General features: G+C 37.8%; 1 protein-coding gene across 1 annotated transcript; it reads left to right on the top strand.

Moving 5' to 3' along the window:
- The first annotated feature begins 301 nt into the window (after window positions 1-301).
- LOC103143927 (C-C chemokine receptor type 1-like) lies at window positions 302-8,594 on the top strand. Its single transcript, XM_016675614.1, has 3 exons — window positions 302-488; window positions 657-851; window positions 8,206-8,594. Exons 2-3 carry the CDS (start codon window positions 670-672, stop codon window positions 8,543-8,545), a joined length of 522 nt encoding a protein of 173 aa, XP_016531100.1. The 5' UTR covers window positions 302-488; window positions 657-669; the 3' UTR covers window positions 8,546-8,594.
- Window positions 8,595-20,129: the final 11,535 nt, after the last annotated feature.

The raw sequence follows: 20,129 nt of genomic DNA, 5'->3' as shown, positions 1-20,129 counted from the left end.
AAAACTCATATTTATGCAATACCCTGAAAGTGTAGAAAATAGTAAGACATTTCTCCAGTTTTCATTTTTTATTGTTGTCTTTACTTCTGCTTTAACCCTTATCCATCCACCCACCCATCCATCCATCCATCCATCCATCCATCCATCCATCCATCCATCCACCTATGAGTTATTTCTTCTTTGTTTTTCTCTTCATTCTGCAGTCATTTTGAAAGTGTTCAGAGATATTTATCTTTGATGATGACTGTGATATTAACATGCTGCACATGTGAGCTGTTTCTGTGCAGGCGACTTTAAAAGATGAACAGTGCTGTGTGGTTTTTGCATGCAGAGACACTGTTGCAACACACACAGAAACACACACATTCAGAGAAGCCCCACACTTCTTTGGAACTTCCTCTGGCTTGCTGACTTATAAGTGAGTGACTTGCAGTGGGTTTGCAGTGGGACCGAAGTTCAGAGTGTAAAGTTGGCGCTGTTCAGCCGCAGTAAGACATTTTATTCCTTTAGATTGTCTACTTTTGGTACATGCATCAAAAGCATGCATGAATTATGCTTTTTAGTTGCTTGAATTTATTTATTTTTTTGCTCTGTTTTTGTTTAATTGTCACAGCATGACCTTGTGAAATTTTTGTGTTTATTTCTGCTTTTGACAGAATTTACATAAAGATGGCAAACACAACAACCCCCTCTTATGATTATGACAGCTATTCGGATTTGCCCACCGAACCGAAAGGACCATGCGACCACAACAGTTCTAACCTCTTAGGAGCTCAAATATCTGTCCTCTACTACTTCATGTTTGCCTTCAGTCTCCTCGGCAACGGGCTGGTCCTGATTATCATCTATCGGTAAGTGTATGTAAAAACCAAGTTCCACCCGGACCTTTTACGAAATAAATTGTTTTTATGTTCATCCAAATCAGAAATGTAAAATCTAAATTCAATCCATAAAGCATATGCAGAAAAGAGCAAGTTTTCACGCTGCTGACCAAAACATTTATGCACTGTTTTAAAAGTGGACTGTAGAAATTTCCTTAAGTTTTTTTTGTTTTGTTTTAAAGACCTATCCCATTCCCCTCTGTGAAGGTTTCTGACATAGCTGAAGCAAGTTGAGCAATCTCAGTTCAAAGAATCAGGGAAAAGTTATAACAGAGAAAAGCTTATTGCTACTTGAAGCAAGACTTATTACAGAACAAATTTCCTGTGAATATCTTCTTGTCAGGGTCGGAACTTTAATGTGTTAATTTTGATTAATTACATGAATTTTAACGAGCAAATTTTTTGCACAATTAAGTGGTTTTTTTTATATAGAAATGTCCCCAGCTGGAACAGTTGTATTGTGTTTCTTGTACGCCCAAAAATGTGACGCACAAGCGACATCTGCAACAACGGCAAATTGACGATGAAGCCAGTTCTCTTGGCCACACCGATGTTTGCTTAAAAAAAATCAACCTAGTTGGATGCTGGGGAAGACTATTGGTGTGCTCAGGTTATGCTAAAAGGAGTTAGCTGGAATATCATCTTAATGCTAAACATGAAGCAGCAGCAGACGTTCCTAATGCTAATGTCAGCGTTCACAGTCCACATTTCTAAACAAGATCCATTAATGATCAGGAGTTCCTGAAACACTGGACAGATAAATACAGGTCCTTCTCAAAAAATTAACATATTGTGATAAAGTTCATTATTTTCCATAATATAATGATAAAAATTAAACTGTCATATATTTTAGATTCATTGCACACCAACTGAAATATTTCAGCTCTTTTATTGTTTTAATACTGATGATTTTGGCATACAGCTCATAAAAACCCAAAATTCCTGTCTCAAAAAATTAGCATATCATGAAAATGAAAAGGTTCTCTGAACGAGCAATTAACCTCATCATCTGAGGCAGTGGTACAACTGCCCCCCCACCCCAAACCCGAGGCGAGGATACGTTAAGGGTGAAACTCGCGCTAGATTTACATCATTATGTGCATGAGGTGAAGGAGCGTAAGGCGCGCTGAAGTGTATGGGAAAACATAATTGGCACCCTCCAGACGGGGTTTTGGCGCCCCCTCTGGTGCTGCGCCCCTATGCGTTGCATGCGCTGCATACCCACTTTTTGTGCCACTGCTCTTCCTGAGGTTAAAGCCTCAGGAATCTGCAAGAGATTCCTGAGGCTTTTAAAAACTCCCAGCCTGGTTCATTACGCAAAATTGCAATCATGGGTAGGACTGCCGACCTGACTGCTGTCCAGAAGGCCATCATTGACGCCCTCAATCAAGAGGGTAAGACACAGAAAGAAATTTCTGAACAAATAGGCTGTTCGCAGCATGTTGTACCAAGGCACCTCAGTGGGAAGTCTGTGGTAAGGAAAAAGTGTGGTAGAAAACGCTGCACAACGAGAAGAGGTGACCGGACCCTGAGGAAGATTGTGGAGAAGGGCCGATTCCAGACCTTGGGGGACCTGCGGAAGCAGTGGACTGAGTCTGGAGTAGAAACATCCAGAGCCACTGTGCACAGGCGTGTGCAGGAAATGGGCTACAGGTGCCGCATTCCCCAGGTCAAGCCACTTTTGAACAAGAAACAGCGGCAGAAGCGCCTGACCTGGCCTACAGAAAAGCTGTACTGGACTGTTGCTCAGTGGTCCAAAGTACTTTTTTCTGATGAAAGCAAATTTTGCATGTCATTTGGAAATCAAGGTGCCAGAGTCTGGAGGAAAACTGGGGAAAAGGAAATGCCAAAAGGCCAGAAGTCCAGTGTCAAGTACCCACAGTCAGTGATGGTCTGGGGGGCCATGTCAGCTGCTGGTGTTGGTCCACTGTGTTTTATCAAGGGCAGGGTCAATGCAGCAGCTATCAGGAGATTTTGGAACACTTCATGCTTCCATCTGCCAAAAAGCTTTATGGAGATGAAGATTTCATTTTTCAGCACGGCCTGGCACCTGCTCACAGTGCCAAAACCACTGGTAAATGGTTTACTAGCCAAGGTATTACTGTACTCAATTGGCCTGCCAACTCTCCTGACCTGAACCCCATAGAGAATCTGTGGGATATTGTGAAGAGAAAGTTGAGAGATGCAAGACCCAACATTCTGGATGATCTTAAGACCGCTATCGAAGCATCCTGGGCCTCCATAACACCTCAGCAGAGCCACAAGCTGATTGCCTCCATGCCACGCCGCATTGAAGCAGTCATTTCTGCAAAAGGATTCCCGACCAAGTATAGAGTGCATAACTAAAGATGATTATTTGAAGGTTGACTTTTTTGGTATTAAAAACACTTTTCTTTTATTGGTCGGATGAAATATGCTAATTTTTTGAGACAGGGATTTTGGGTTTTCATGAGCTGTATGCCAAAATCATCAGTATTAAAACAATAAAAGATCTGAAATATTTCAGTTGGCGTGCAATGAATCTAAAATGTATGACAGTTTAATTTTTATCATTACATTATGGAAAATAATTAACTTTATTACAATATGCAAATTTTTTGAGAAGGACCTGTAGATAGAACATCACTTAGCCCCAATATGATGGTTGAATAACCAGGATAACATGTTTGTTATTGAGCTCATATGTCTGATTTTGTAAATTAAAAATTTTGCTCATTTTGTTGATTTTGATTTAAATGTGATCATTTATAATTAAGTAATTACAGAGCCTGCAATTTACTTGATTAAAATTTTGAATCAAGTCCCACCACTACTTTCATTTGTGCTTTCATCAGTTTTTCAAAAATTGTTATTATTTTGTTTTAAAATCCTTCTCAGACTGCTAAAGCTGTCATCACACTCTTTAACACTTAGTCTTGTATTTTTGGGTTTTACAAAAATGTGTCGTGTCTTTCAAGCATGTCCGTTGGTTTTGATGGATTTTCTGTGGAGTATGCATACTGGGATGAAGGGTGTAAAATTGACAGAGATTTAGAATGCATGATCTTGATATAAACTTATTTGTCTAAAATCCATGAAGCTACATTAGTCAGGATCACAGAAGAGTCACACAGAACCACAAGGTGTGTCAGAGAAAGAACAGAACTGTGGGTCAAAGTGTTCACATGAAAACTAAACCACAATTTTTACTCTTCCAGTTAATTCCTATTCAGTCTAACACACTTCCACATTCGTCTACAGCTCCGTGGTAACAATGCCAGGTTATGATTAGAGAGGCTGGTCCTGCACAGCCATGCTGTGGGTCAGGAACGGTCCGATGCTCAGAACATTGTGAGCCTGCGCAATGTTGTGGTAAAATAGACCCAAATTGTCCAGTCGCAAGTCTGACCTCTGTTAGCACATCCATGCAGTAAAGAGTAAATAATCTCTTTGCAGACATGCTAGCTGCATTCCCATTACAAACTTATGCAAAACTTTGTCAATATTCCGCTAATGTAAAAAAAAAAAAAACACAATTTCTGCTCAGTTGCGTTTTTCCATTAAACAAGAAACGCAATTGAAATAATGTGAATAAGTTTGTTCCAAAAAACATGCTGCATCATCAATCTGCTACCACTTCCTGTTGTCGTCTTCTTCATGGTGGCAACATCTGGTTGTTGATCTTGAGGCAAAAAGTGTTTCCATGGCAGTTTTGTGAAATGAACCAATTTCAATACGGGTTATCTTAGCGCCAAAACGTTTGATCAAATAACTAGATTTTTAAAAATTGCTGTGTTTTCATTAAGTGCATTATATGGTCAATAGAAATGAGCTAGTGGTCAGCTCTACGTGGGCAATGTCTCTGTTATAGAAAAATGCAAGTAACATGAGGAGGACTTTGGAATTTGACTGTCTTGCTGTCCTCACTGTGACAGTGGATTGTTCCACTGAAGGCTGTGGTGATTGGTCTCCATGGTATCCTCAGTCATTCATTACTCATGAACAGTGATGACTCTTTGGCTTGTGAAGATACTCCTGGACACCCGGACACACCCCATACTGACTCATTCAGCAATACTGACATCTCTACACACGCCCTGAACCTGCCCAAATCTTCCAGATTTCACTTTGGATCAGTCAGTCAGTTGATGTCCATGCATCAGATACTTGATGTACTTAACATTGGGAACAATCTTTCTCGTTTGTACCTCTTGTGCCACTCGAAACCTCCGTAGAGCAACATCGTCTCATTTCCATAGACTAGAATTTGCTCAGAGTTTTCCTCGGCCAGACCAAAACCTTTGCTCTGTTTCAACCACTATCTGGTTTGAAGTTGAGAGGTTGTTAACAAAAACACACAGGCTGTTAACACTGCAACTTCTCTTATCTTGGATCTTGTGATGACGGCACTCATAAACCTCTACTTGTCTTATCTCTTCCAATGCACAGCGAGTCCTATTTTAATTATTTCAGGTTTATTTCATGGAAACAGACACAGTGACATAGACAAACTGAATTAAACAGCGGTTCCATTGCCTGTGTCATGGTGCTTATAGCGTAAGTTAATTTGACACACATGTCCCTAGTTGGGCTTTTCTAAACAGTGTATTTAAAAACTATTGGGAAATTTGTTCTATGGAATACATTGTACAAAGTAAACATGAATTATTTTCAGTCAAATATGTGAATGCAAAGCAATGAAGAGAACTGTGGAAATAAGGGAGCCCACTGACAAGGAAAACTAGCATGTAGGAAAATTGCAACTTTAAATGTAGCAAGTGAAAAAAAAAACTTGCCATTTTGAAGTTTGATCAAAAACTGGACATCAAATTTGCAAAGGGAAATAGTTAGAAAACACCCTTCAATACAAACAAACAAAAAAACAGAAATTTGCCATAAAATGACATTTTATTCTGACATTTGAAACATTTGAAAAGACAGACTTGAGGGGGGATGTAATGAGGCTGTCTGAAAAAAGAAACACTGAGACTATAAGATGAAGTCCTGGTTCTGTGGAAGCTTGTTATTTTCACTCCTACAGAGTGAAGTACGGTAGGTAGAGAGGAGTGGGTGGGTTGAAGGCTTCTATCTCAACCCCCAAGAGTCTTCTCTGCTCCACCAAGCCTCTTCAACAGCTCTACCTCCAGAAGAAGAGTGTGAGGATATTTTCTGTTCTCATGGAAACTCAAATGACAATGACAGACACCAAGTGGAGGAAAAAAAAGACACAGTGGGCTTTGGACTGAAAAGGATTGATACTGTACATTTTAAATCTTTCAAGTGATCCTAATGACCATTTTGTCCAGTGTTCTCTGACTCCTTTCACTTATAGAAATTTGAAAAACTGCAAGCACTTACAAAAAAAATGCAGCAACGTAGCTCAGACAGTGGAGTTTAAATACCATCTCTTAGATTTCAGATCAATGTCTCATCTTCTTTTCTCAACTAAAACTCTTAAGAAAATAGTTTATAATCAGGTGTGAGTCTCTGCACAGAAATGATTTTCAGTGTGGTTTCACAGCTCAGCATAGCAGTGAAACCACACTGGGTAAATATGCAAATGACGTTCTAAAGGCCCCAGATATTGGACTTATGTCTGTTCACCTCCTGTTTGACAGCTGACCACAAGATTAACCTTTAAGATTTGAATATACCAGGCAAGTTTAAATCTTATTTGTCTGACAGAGCCCAGGTTGTTCTTGCAAACAATAGATTTTTCTTCATATTCCAGGGTTACTCAGGGAGAACCACAAGGTTCTGTGCTTGAGCCAATTCTGTTTACTGGAGAAGTGAGCCAGGTTCTGCTGCAGGTTTCTTTCTTACGTGTGAATGATTGAATGATTAAATGTAGTGTAAAGCACTTTGACTTGATAAAGTGTTTTACAAGTACAAATTTACCATTTACCAAAATGGGGGATTTTCCTTTCCACTGTTGCTACATGCATGCTCAGTATGAGGGATTGCTGTAAAATCAACAACGAAATGTTGCTACATATTCATCCAGCAGGTCTTGCTGCAGGTCACCAGCAGCATTTCCATTACAAATGTGTGCAGAACTTTAACATTCACTAATGTCGAAAAGAAACATTTTCACAGATGCAGTGTGTTTTCAGCGAATAAGAAATGCAAGTGAATAAGTCATCAAAAAACATCCTCCAACTGCTTATTGCTGTCTTCTTTGTGGTTTGCACCAGTGTCAATATCTGTTTTTTGATCATGTGACTCGTGATGAGGGACAAAACTGTTTCCATTGCTGTTCTGCGAAATAAACCAATTTTGATTCGGCCAAAAAAAAAAAAAAAAAAAAAAACCTCTCCAACTTAGTGCCCAAACGTTCAATCAGAAATCAACTTTTTCAATCAGAAATCAACTTTTTCAGGAATTGGCATTTCCAATAAATACGTTTGTTTTCTAAACGTTAAATTGTGCAACTTGTTTTGAAACAGAGATTTCTCTTGATTGTGGTTAGTTATGCACTTTTCTGCATTTCTACAAATGTTGCAAAACAGAAAGAACAGCAAAGTCAAGCTTTTCATGGGTTTATTCAAAAAATTACACACACACACACACACACACACGTGATATATATATATATATATATATATATATATATATATATTTCATAATCACAGTGTTAGAAAAACATTGTTTTTGAAAAAAAATATAGCTTTTCACATTTTTATTTGTATTGTAATACAAAGTATTACATAACTGTGAAATGGAAACAAAACAATTTGAGGTTTTCAGAGTTTTCTGAACAACTAAAATCGAGTGTGGTATGAAAATGAAACCAGACAGAGTATGAGTACTGTAGAACCACATTCTGCAGCACGAAACATCTTAACGTCAGACCGGTTTCTGGACCTTTAAAGTGTTTTGCAGGTTTTTTTTTTCCTTTGGGGTTTTCACTCTACTTAGTTTAGTGCAGCTTCCCATTAACTTCTGTCCCTTCCCCTGTTGAAGAACCCATTGTCGCAGCATAATACTGCCCCTACCATGTGCTACCATGTGGATGGTTTTGTTTGGTTTGAATTCCAGTGTTAAGGTTCCTGCAGTTCTTGGCATAGATAGATTCTCAAACTTTTTTTGGGGGGGAGTATCAAATGTGTTACATGCTAACTAATCTTGTATCTTGGAACTCTGAAGGATCTCAGTTGGATGTTGGTGTGGCCTGATGTTTCCTTTGTCTAATTTAATGCCTAGCTCTAAATCTCCTACCTCCTACCCATGATGGATTTGTTGTTTGTTTCAGAGTTACCTTTAGCCTCTGAATACAGAAAACAATTTAAACATAAGAAGTCCAACTTTTATGTGGTTGACTCTCTCCTATCCAACTTCCTTCCAGATTCGAGAGGTTGACAACTGTGACCAACATCATGCTGCTGAACCTGGTGGCGTCCTCCCTGATCTTCATGAGCAGCCTTCCCTTTGTGGCTGTCTACATGCAGATGTCTGAATGGATTTTTGGGTCAGCTATGTGCAAGATCGTCTTCAGTGCCTACTACATGGGCTTTTACAGCTCAGTTTTCTTTTTAACTCTGCTGACGTTTGACCGACACCTGTCTGTTGTGTATTCGCTGACTGCTGCTCCTGTGAGGAATCAACGTTACGCAGTCATTTCCTGTGTTGTGGTGTGGCTGGTGAGTGGCTTGCATCAGGCCGATGCTCATCATGAACACGTTTAAACACTTTAACCACAAGGTATACTGTGAAGAGTATCCCAGAATCCTCCCACAAATAGATGTAGAGAAGCTGACAAATGCTGGATTTTATATTCAGCTTTTTGTTTTCCTCATCCTCCCTCTGGCTGTTATTATCTACTGTTACATCAGGATCACAATCACAGTCATATCATCCAGAATAGCTACGAAATTCAAGACAGTCAGACTGATATTCGTCATTGTACTGATGTTTTTTATCTGCTGGACTCCTTTCAACATAGTAGAACTCCTGCATGGTAAATTCACAAGCTGTGAGGGTAAACAGAGACACAGTTATGCTCTTCAGGTCACCCGCAACATGGCATACTTTTACTTCTGCATCAGTCCAATGTTTTACACATTCGTAGGGAGAAAATTCCAGAACTACTTCAGACATCTTGTGGTTAGTCGTTTTCCAACCTTGAAGAAGTATATTTCTGTTGCTGAAATCAGCAGAAATAACACGTCTACAAAAGTGACAGGAACTGAGGTCAGCGACGGGAGGGGAAGCTGGAGCTTACTAAGACATCAGACAGATAATATGACAAATCAACATGGGAATATATAAGAAAAGCATTTGTTAGATGAAAGTCTATGAGTGATAAGAAAATATGTTTACTGATCTGGGCTGGAATAATATAGTTTTGGTATAAATTTGCAATTCTAGACCTTCTGTAGATTTTCATTCATAACTTTGAGAAAAATAAATGACAGCAATCTGTAAAGAAATTTAAAGTAATGTAATGTGTAAAATGCCCTTACAAAATACTTCCATCAGAGTTGGCCCCTCTGCCTTATCCTTCTTATGTAAAACGCAGCCAACGGTGTGTGAGAGCTTACAATGACAACTTGACAGGGCAACCTGCAACAAACAAAATATTCAGGGAGATTTCACAGATACCGGCTGTCGAGAGATAGCAAACGACATCACTGGAGCATCCACTGTGTAACCCGTCCACCTTCCCATGATCCCGCCCATATTTACGCCCACATAGTGAGGAACACAATACCCATGGAGACACATCTAGCTACTTCTAGCCCAACTTGGCTAGAAGTAGCTGGAGTGAGACTTGACCATGGAGAAAGAGCTTGTCTTTCTGTTGTAGTACAGGCATTACTTACCCTCAGAGGGAAAAGACATGTTTTTACTCAGTGCAGCACTGATTCATAATGAAACGTGAATCAGTCTGTGTGTGTGGGTTATTACCTGGTACTTCAACTGACCCCCGCAGTCCAACAACTTGGCTGTTGGGTTAACTGGGCCCTAAGGTGTAGCAAGAAGCCTTTTCTTCCTAAAAAACAAAACACCTAAAAATCTTTTAGAAGAATATATTAAAGTCTGAGTAAACCAAACTTTAACTTTATGCTCTATTTACAAAAAAATAAGCTTAGCATGGAAACAGCAGCAAACTACTAGAAGAATACCATAGCATCTTGTCCTGGGGTTACCTTCCCTCCGAGGTTGCTAAACATTTTGACAAAGTGGATGAAATCATGACCAATTCTGAATATTTGTCAGTTTTAGCCTACATTTATGAGATGATTCTAGTTTCAGCATAACCATCCAAGAGGCCATCTCAAGAAGAGTTTCACAAGAAGGAATGTACAGTTTGTTTTTATGTCTTTCCCTCTGACAGATTTACCTTTCAGTTGATTTGTTTTGGATAAATTTCACATTACAAGTTGTAGCCTGTTTACATTCTCTGTGCATTAAGGCAGCTTGCCAATCATTGAGGAACAACTGCTGACCAACACAAACTGGACTCTACATAGTCTGATAAAAACATGTTCCATGTTCATTTTTGGCGCGCTCGTTGCAGTTCTACTCCAAACAGTAGGTATCACCACTGATGCAGCATAGTGAGTCAGTCACAAATCAAAATGTCGCAGTTTACCAGAACAAATCGATGCCAACCTTTAAAAGCTGATGACTCAAGAGATGACTTAGAAAATGTCACTTATTACACCTGCTGTACTGATACCGGTATGAGTCGATGAACGTTAACATCCCAAATGCACATATGTAAATAAATCTGTAAATAGTTTGCCTCTTTTTCAGTGTTTTGTGCTGATCTGACTGAAATGACTGTAGAGAGATCTCTTTATTATACTGATCTTGACTTTGCTGTTTAATAACCAGGATCCATTTAGAATGTATACATTTGACGTCTCTGATTTGATTGAGTTGACTTTTTTGTTTTGATTTGCAAACTGCTTGGAGACATGTTGGGAATTGGGGCAAAAATAAATAATAATAATAAAAAAATCTAACTAAATCTGTAAGTAGTTAAGATTATAGTTGTAGATATTTTCTTTTTTCACTGAAAATAATGACCAAGTATTGCATCAAGTTCAATTGTTGTGGATTATAATGTGTTGTTTATTATTGTTTGTTTTACTTAGCTTGTGTTTTTGTGTGTAATAATCTGTTGTATTTCCAAAGACCATTATTTTGTCATTAGTTGCCAACTAGTTTGGATTTTGTACTTAAAGTTGATTGTTTTGTGCTGAAGAATAAAAAACAACTCAAAATATTTTGACTGTGGATACTCCATTTTTTAAAATCCGACAGATTTGAATGTGAAATGAAAATATTAGTTTCAGTAAAATGTTTTAATTTTAACTCAATTTCTGACATGTAAGAGGATACTACAGATGTGCGGTACTGCATATTTTGGTATTGATCCGACATCAAGTAAATACAATGTCTGTATAGTGATACGATATTTAAGATATATCAAAGCTTTGACTGTTAGGCGTTTTTGTTGCTTTTCCTTTGAATTATTTATGACAAAATTTAGATAAAGTTTATGTCAACAAAATACAAAACAGACGTAACATTTTCACGTTAAACAAAAATAATAGCAAAAACAAAACTAATTTTGTGTATTGTCTTCTAAAGAAACAAATGCAAAATATTATTATTTGTATCTATGGTAGAGTGGCAAAAAAAAAAAAAAAAAAAGTAATAACAAAATAGCTTCCAGTCCAGACGAGGGGGCAGTGGGGGGTCCCACAGTTGACTCAGCCCATGTCATAAAAAGCCCCTGAACCAGGAAGAAGCCATCAGTCCAACAGCCACAGAAAAAACCCAGATTGCTGTTTGTTGATGTGGTTAGTAAAATGAAACCAAAAAATGTGATTAAAGCTGCTAAATCAGGATTTAACAAAAATTCTATTTTAAGGTTGGTTTGGGGAGTGTCGTTTAATAAGAAAAATAATAATTTGAACACCGCGTTTTCTATTTGCTTTGATGGCTTTTAAAATCCGCAGTGGTGTGAAGTAACGAAGTACAACTACTTCGTTACTGTACTTAAGTACATTTTTTGTGTATGTGTGCTTTACTTAAGTAGATTTAATAATGAATACTTTCTACTTTTACTCCACTACATTTTACAGTAAGTATCTGTACTTTCTACTTCAGTTTCTACAAAACTGTTGCGTTACTCGTTACATCCAAATTGCGTTGCACTTTTTTTCCATTAAAATGTTTTCAGGGACTTAAGGTGGCGCCATAAAATCCAAGCAATAACGTGACTTACGTGTGTCTGTTGTCACCCATCGCCTCCCCCTTTACTCGCATGCGGAGCTCCAAGACATGCGCAGTGGTTTTCTTTGAGCGGGGGAAGATGTCTGTCTAATCGTCAGTAATATAATTCCTCTACATAAATCATAAGATATGGCGAGATGTAAAATAAGCAGCGCTTCGTCCAACTTATGGCGTTACTGATGTGTTGTCAGCAAAGCTAGCTGTACAGAGACACATATGTTGCATCTGCGATGAAAAAAAGTTGTCACTCATGTGCTGAATTATTGTGTGGAGGTGTTGACTGACATGTTGTGTATATCGGACAATGCTGTGACCAAAGTCTGCTATGTAGTGACACTCACGAACGATCCAATTCTTTTGGACGTATCTTTACTAAGTCCTATAGGACTGAAGCTTCACTGAGAGCCATTCTTTTGTTCTTGTAATGCTCTGGTACACTGCAGTAGCTATTATTTTATTTCCTTAAAAAAATATAGATTTATTTAATTGGCAAATAAATAAAACAAGACCATAAGAATGCAGAGCATGCTCATTGCTCTTTGATTGTTTTTGTCTCCTGTCATGGTGGCAGACAAGGTGAGAACAGTCACGGTGCCCCTTCTGCTTGGTTATTTCTTGCTTGGTGCACCTTGGACAGTGTTCATAGTTGAGCGTTGTTTACCGTTAATGCACTGCCTTAATTGCTATGTTTAATAGTGCAGATAGTGGTGGTTTCTGACATGGGCAGTATGGGCAACTGCCCAGGGAGTTATCTTTTTAGGGATAGTAGGAGACCTCTGCGGATTGTAGCACAGAGATGAAAGCAAAGCAGAATGAAGAAGAGCTTGAATTGATACTGGCTAAATTTATTTCAGCTCTAAGTATTTAATATCTAGGTGTTTTTATGGGAATCTGGATCTTTCAGATCAATTTCAGAAGCAATTTTGATAGGTGCACTTAATTTTATTCTGTCATGTAGTGCGGGGTGCTGGTCTTGGTCTTGACTTGGTCTCGGGTTCGGTGGTCTTGACTACAACTCTGCTACGTGGCTCCTTGGTTGCATGTCCTCCCCCCCCCACCTTCTTTCCATCCCCTTTCTGTTGGATTTCTTTAAAAATAAAAGCCACTAGTGGCAAAAAAAAAGTGAAGTTCATGTTATGTTAGGACAGGAGACAAGATGTTTCCATTCCTGAAATTATGATGCACAGAATCACATATCTAAGTCTAAACTATGTTACAGAGAGTAAACATAATAAAAACATGCTTTATCTGTGGCATTGTTCATTAAAATGGCACATTTCTAATGTATTAAAATTAAATACTATCGGTTCACTTAATGATATTGTATTAGCGATTACGTAATGCATTCAGCAAGTACTTTTACTTTTAATTCTTAAGTATTTTTAAAAGGCAGTATACACTTTTACTTTTACTTAAGTACAAATGTTAATGTGGTACTTTTACGTTTACTAAAGCACATTTTTGTCTGTGTATTTGTACTTTTACTTAAGTTAATTTTTTGAGTACTTTCTTCACCACTGAAAATCTGTTTAATCTGAAACACTTATGTGTGACAAAAGAAAGATAAAAAAAGAAATCTGTAAGGGAAGAAAGTGTTGAATTAAATTCATTCAGAGGCCAGACATGTTGATTTATTAAGCAACAACTCAGAGTGGAAACGAGGGAGCAGATTGTGTTTTCTGCTTGTCATCCCTCTCTTTGTGTTTCTTCCCGAACTTAAATAAATTGTTTATATAAAAAGTGGAACCTTTTGCTTTTCTCCCCAATCCAGAGGAAAATGTGATGTTTTCATGTAGAGTGGTCCTCTGGGCTCCCAATCTCTGTGACAACACCAAACTGCCTTCCTGTCTGTGCCTCATTTTTTTCCACCACCGACACCTGTAAACTTCTCCCCTGTATGCTGCTGTGTGTGACAAATTGCTGCCTGGTCTTACATTTACGCCATTCTTTCTTGTGGAGGACAGGGAGAAGAAGGAGGAGAAACATTTTCTTGTCAGGGACGAATCTGCGCTTCAGCTGGAAGCAATACTTCCTTTTTGCTCCAACATATTGGGAGGGATAAAATCAAGGCCAGGCAGAAATTTAAAGAGTGTGCTGTTATTACCACAGCTGCTGCATCACATGAAGATCACACATAGATTAGACGTGTTTTATAAATGGCAGGGTGGAAAGAGGAAACTGCGTCTTGCACAACAGTTTCGGTAGAAGTGCAGAGAAACAGGGGAAAGAAGAAATGATTTAGAAGGCCATTTGCTGAACAGACTTTTTAAAGTGCCGTACAACAATCCGATATTTTTCCACTGTAAAGGTTTTATTAAAATGTTATTTGCTGTTGGCAAAAAAAAAAAAAAAAAGACTCAAACTAAGGTCGGCTGCTGCGCGTGACCCGCATTTTAACGATCAGCAGCAACAGCAGCAACAGCAGCAACAGCAGCGGTGCTATGGGAAGTGACTGATATGATTAATGATCTGAGACACACAAACATTCTGGACCTGTGTGCAAACTCCAGCCACTGTGGTTCACACATACACACACACATTCCCTACAGTGGAAAATAACATTTATTTAATGAAGGAAGGTCTTAAAGGTTTCAATCATTAAATCGTCAGAGTACTGTAATTTTCTGACTTTACTTTCTTCCATAAAGCAAAAAAAATAAAGAAAAAAAGCATAAACATACATCTGAAACCAGATGTTTTTTCATTATCAATACTTCTTCCTGTCAAAATCATGCTGAATTCACTGACAGCAGAAACTTTTCATTTTCTAAGTATTTGGTAGTGTTTCCGTTTGAACCATGGGGTTGAACATTAAATGTTTCCCTCTTTTCACAATAGTCCACCATACTGAAGGCTAGTTAAAGTATTTGTGGCCCAACAAGATGGTGCCACGCCCTCCTGAGCTGGTACCAACATGGCCCATTTGAACTCATATTCTCGTGGTTCATCTTCTTTCTGAATATTTTCAGTCTGTAAGGTGTTCTGTACATGCTGACACAAACCGGGGTGTTGAAGTTAACCCACCACAGCAGACCACAGAGCCACACAAGTGTGAAAATTAAAGAACACAAGACTACAGTACAAGAGTGACATTCTGAAGCAATAATGTTGAGAACAGCACACAATGTGACTCATATTTAGTCATATTTTACTCCATCTTGATCAGAAAGCCAATGACTCCCCAAGATCTCAACCCATAAAGGGAATTTTTGTAGCTGCTGATTATCGTACAGCTGAAATCAAAGATGATGCATTGCTAAACCATTTGTTGAACTTTCGACTTCTCCTATTTGGTGTGGCTTTTTCCCCCACCCACGTACATTTTCTAGCTAAAATGATTACATAAACATCAGTGGAACTAGACAAACTGTGGACGTTATGATTCTTCTTTATAAGGAATGGATGTGGTTAAATGTTTTTTTTTTTATTGTCTTGAATGTTATATTCCCAAATAAAATATTTGAATAATGTGTCAAATATTTTACAAAAATATTACAAAGAAGTATTTCCTCATTTTTATGATTTACTGCAGTCCACTAAATGATAACCATACAGTGCATTGCACTACCACCACCATGTGGCAGCATGATTTTCATTTCATGTAACACTGTTAGGTCTAAACCAGATGTAGCAACATGCATAAAAAAATCTGACTTTTGTCCCGTCAGTCGTCAGCATGCAGACCAGAGAAGCAGTTGTTGTGTTGAGGCTGATGTGTTTCTTTCTGAGACGTTTTTCCTCCTTCCTGTTGTCAGTTACGTTCTGTTCTGTTGGTTCTTGATTCTCAGTCTGTCAGTAATCAGGCTGGGGTTTGGCCTGAGACTGAACTCAGCTTTCCAAAAACATAAAAAAATAAAAATGCTGTTAATTTATGATTTATCAACTGATTGCCATTTCTGAGTCAGATAGATTATCAATATTATTAATTAATGAAATGATTAATTTCAAACCTCTGTATCTGTATTTACTCAGATTATCTTTCCCTGAAACTGGGGCTACAGACCCAACGGTTCCTGTTCTGGCTCTCTCTCCAGGGATAACCTCAACCTGGGGCTGCATTAGAAAGAGAACCACAAGCTGCTGTGGCTGCTGTGGTTTTGCTAAGATCTAAAAAGACAAAGTTGTCTTTTCCCTCAAGTATCCAATAAAGTTAACACTTATTTCACAAAATATCACTTACCAAATTTAATTTATTTGAATGAATATTGTACCTTTAAAAAAATAATTGCTTAATTTTAATTTCTTATATTATGTACAAAAAGGTACCAAGATGTTATTTTTTCTTTTTTTTTCTTTTTTTAAAGGGACAGTATTATGTCAAATCTACTTTTTTGAGCTTTAGATCTTGTTCTTCATTCTTTCATGGATGTCTGAGAATTCCTTTATCAATCAATCAACATTATTTCTATAGCATATTTCAAAACCAGCTTTACATTAAAACAGAAATATGTAAGAAACATTAAAACAACTAATCTCCATGGCAACCATTCAGCAGGGCAAAATGCCTGTGTGGACCTACTCTTAGTTGCAGTTTCCGAGCTTTCATCTCACATACCAGCCCACCTCCATAACTCCCCCAATCAGCTCCTTCAGACTAGAAAGCAGCAATTAGCAAACACCTGATGGAACTTTTCATCAATGTAGGAACTACTTCTCAGTGAAACGCTGGTTTAAAAAAAAACAAAAGTGTTTAACATGGCTTAATAGAGGAGCCATGTGTGATGATATTGTCATGACTCCTGAAGGCGGAGTTTCAGAAAGAGCAGAAGCTTCTTAAGGAGAGAGAGGCCCAATTTCAAGGTGTTAAATTATCAATTCTAATCTCTATTCCTTTGATATATATAGCATTTTTATAATAACTGAAGGTAACATTGTCACTTAATTGCATTATAAAATGACATTATGTGACTGGAAAATACATGAAACTGCCCCTTTAAACCTACCAGGAATATTTCATAATCCTACTTTAAAAATTAAATTGGCACACTTGGAACTACATTTTCAAATTAAATAAGTCTATTTTTGTTATCCTTATATAAAGGATCATAAAAATTAAATTTCATGTTCATGACAGAAATTAATGTGTTTTTATTCTTCCTTCAAATACAAACAGCTCTTTTCTTATTCTGGCTCTTGCTCTCTAACTGCTGCTCTTCATTCTCAGCATGAATTTGTTTTTTTTTAAACCATCAACAACTGAATATCAAGTGTTCATTATCAGAGAACCCTCTCCACCATGCAGAACTGCTGCTAATGAGTTGGCATCAGCTATACATTCTTTTAATATAATTATTCACACTGAGGTGAGTCACAGCGTGGGCTGCATGCTTCGGAAGGAGACTTTTCACCTTGGCATTTTCATGTTTTGTTCATGGCAAAGATAGAAGACCATCTGTCAGTTTAAGACTTTTACTTATCAACGTAAAGTTGTCAGATTTTTACCAGAGTCTAGAGTTCAAATGTTCTAAAACACTAAAACACTAATTATTGTAAAGATAAATCCTGAGTAGCTGCCTCCACAGCAAAAGCAGCCGACATAAGCTGCTAAATAAAGCATTTCAATAACCGATCATTATCACTATGATAAACACTTTGGCAAATATTTGAGATTTTGGCCGTTTTCCCGTCCAGAGCGTACAGGTTTGTGGTCGCTCAGTGCAAAGGAAATCTGGGACAGTTCAGATCTGCTCCATGTGCGACTTTTGGAAATTCTCTGAGTTTCAAAAGTCGAAAATTTCCAAGTTTCCTCCAGCAAATTTTTGACTTTTATAGCTAAGAGTTTTCCTTGGCTTTTTTTTCTGGAAAATTACTGATTTTGTTCTAGCAAATTTTCAACTTTTCAAATTTAGAAATTTCCAAGTGTTTTCTAGAAAATTCCTGAGATCAATCTCAGATTTTCTTTTGAAAAAATTTACTTCTTTTTTTTCAATCTACAATGGCCATATTATGTCATATCAATCAAACCAACTCAAACAATATAACTTATTTATTTTAAATTTCTGGTGGCATAAAGTTCTGCCCATAGTATCCTAATCACATGAATCAGCCAGTTTCTTATGTAACAAACAGAGAAGCTTTTTCCGACGTCTCCTATCAGCTGAAGTTCTTTTTCTCAGACTATAAAGTAAAAACCTGGAGCTTTAACAGTGCATTAACTTGGAGCGTGTTTGAATGATCTGAGTTAAGCTGTTGCAGCAAATAAAAGCCTCTGGATATGTCGGAGCCTGTGAGCTGCTGCAGCGACTCAAGCCGCTCTTTCATGATGGAAGCGTTGGATTAACTCTGAAGGTGACCCCTCCCTGATCCACTGGACTCCTCCGTTTGGAGTCTAAAGGTCCGTAGAAAAAACAGGGTTCAATCTCCTTAAACAGCAGCAGACATCGTTGCTACGGACAACACACCTAACAGTGTTATGGTTGACCCATAATGCATCTGGGTGGTGGGTTTGGGGTAAAGTATGAAATAAATTATTTTATTTAACCTGGCTTTGTAACAAAGTTTATTGCAGATGTATTTGTGTTGGTATATTTCTTCAAGATTTAGAACCATGTCAGTGTATTTAGTTGAGATTTCATATGATCAACACACACATTATGTATGAAATATGTAGTTTTTCACTCTCTTATGAAAACATCAATGAGAAGTGAGGCCTCCAAGTCTATTCCTCATCCCTCAAACAGTACTTTCCAGAACCTCTTTCTGTTTTTTTTTTTGTTTCCATTCTTTGCCAGCAGCTCAATTTTAGTCAGAATGGATGGAAGCATTTTGTGAACATTGATTTTAAATCTTGTCATAGATTCTCACTACGATTTACATTTTTTTCAGGAAGGTTTGGGCCTCATCTGAACAGAACTTCTTCCACTTGCTTGATGTGTCACACTTTGTTTTTAAGAGATCTGAAAAGGAGACTTGTTACGAGTTTCTTTCAACCAAAGATTTATTCTTGTTACTCTTTCTTAAAGGGGCGGTATTATGGGTTCTTCTGACACATAGTGGCATTTCATAGCACAATCCAGGAACTTTGTTAACATGAGTGGTTATAAAATGCTGTGTAAATAAAAAAAAAGAAACATCACAACAATCCTTCTCATTTTGTGGTTCACAACTGTTCTTAGAAGTAGTTCCTATAATGTAATCAATACCACCAGGTGTTTGCTAATTGTTGCTGGCTAGTCTGAAGGAGCTGAGTGAAGGAGGACTGCTCTGTGAGGCAGAAGCTTGTAGCTCTGAGCAAAAGAGACGCCGTATTACTCGAGAAAGTGTTTAGGCATTCCTCAATGACTTGACTGGGAAATTCAAGGATTTCTCAAACATACATGAAAGAATCAGACACTTCAGGTATGTGATGAAGGAATAATATTATAGCACAATATAAAAGAGAATTTCTAACAGATGCTCTGTGAGTCTCCTGGGATTTTATTATAAACCTCAGACTAAACAGTGAATACAAATGCGTTCAACAATTTTCTATTTTTTTTGTAGGATAAAGTAAAAAAAAAAGTTTTTTCCTGTCCACTTACAACTTTAACAAACTGAGTCATATTTAAACTCATTACAGTTCTTATTTTTGATCAGTCTAAATTACAGGTGTCAAAGTCCAGTCCTCAAGGCCTGCTGTCCTACAGTTTTTAGATGTGCTACAAGTACAAAACACTGGATTGAATTGCTTTATTTTTTTTTTTTTTTTTTGGTTCGTTTTTCCGGGGCTTTGTTATTGCCTTATTTTTTTTTTTCGGTTGTTGCGGCGGGGGCCCTTTTAATGTTTGCGGGGTGTTGCCCTTCCAGGACTGGAGTTTGACACCTCTGGTCTAAATAGAGCAAATCTGAAATGCAGTGTGGACAGTCAATTGCCATCCAACCCTTAACTTGATTATTTGCTATAAATATTGACCAGATCATTTGATGGAAAATGGAAGTAGACACCTTTAGTTTTTCAGAGCACCCTTTAATGACCTTTAGCTTTCCTGGCTGAGGAGCTCAGCTGCTGAAGATGGACTCTGAGTGGAACGCCGACTCCGG

Source organism: Poecilia formosa, unplaced genomic scaffold (genome assembly GCF_000485575.1).
Source record: "Poecilia formosa unplaced genomic scaffold, Poecilia_formosa-5.1.2 Scaffold118, whole genome shotgun sequence".
NCBI lineage: Eukaryota > Metazoa > Chordata > Actinopteri > Cyprinodontiformes > Poeciliidae > Poecilia > Poecilia formosa.
Note: the sequence above shows the minus strand (reverse complement) of the source record. Positions and strands in the feature narration are given on the sequence as shown.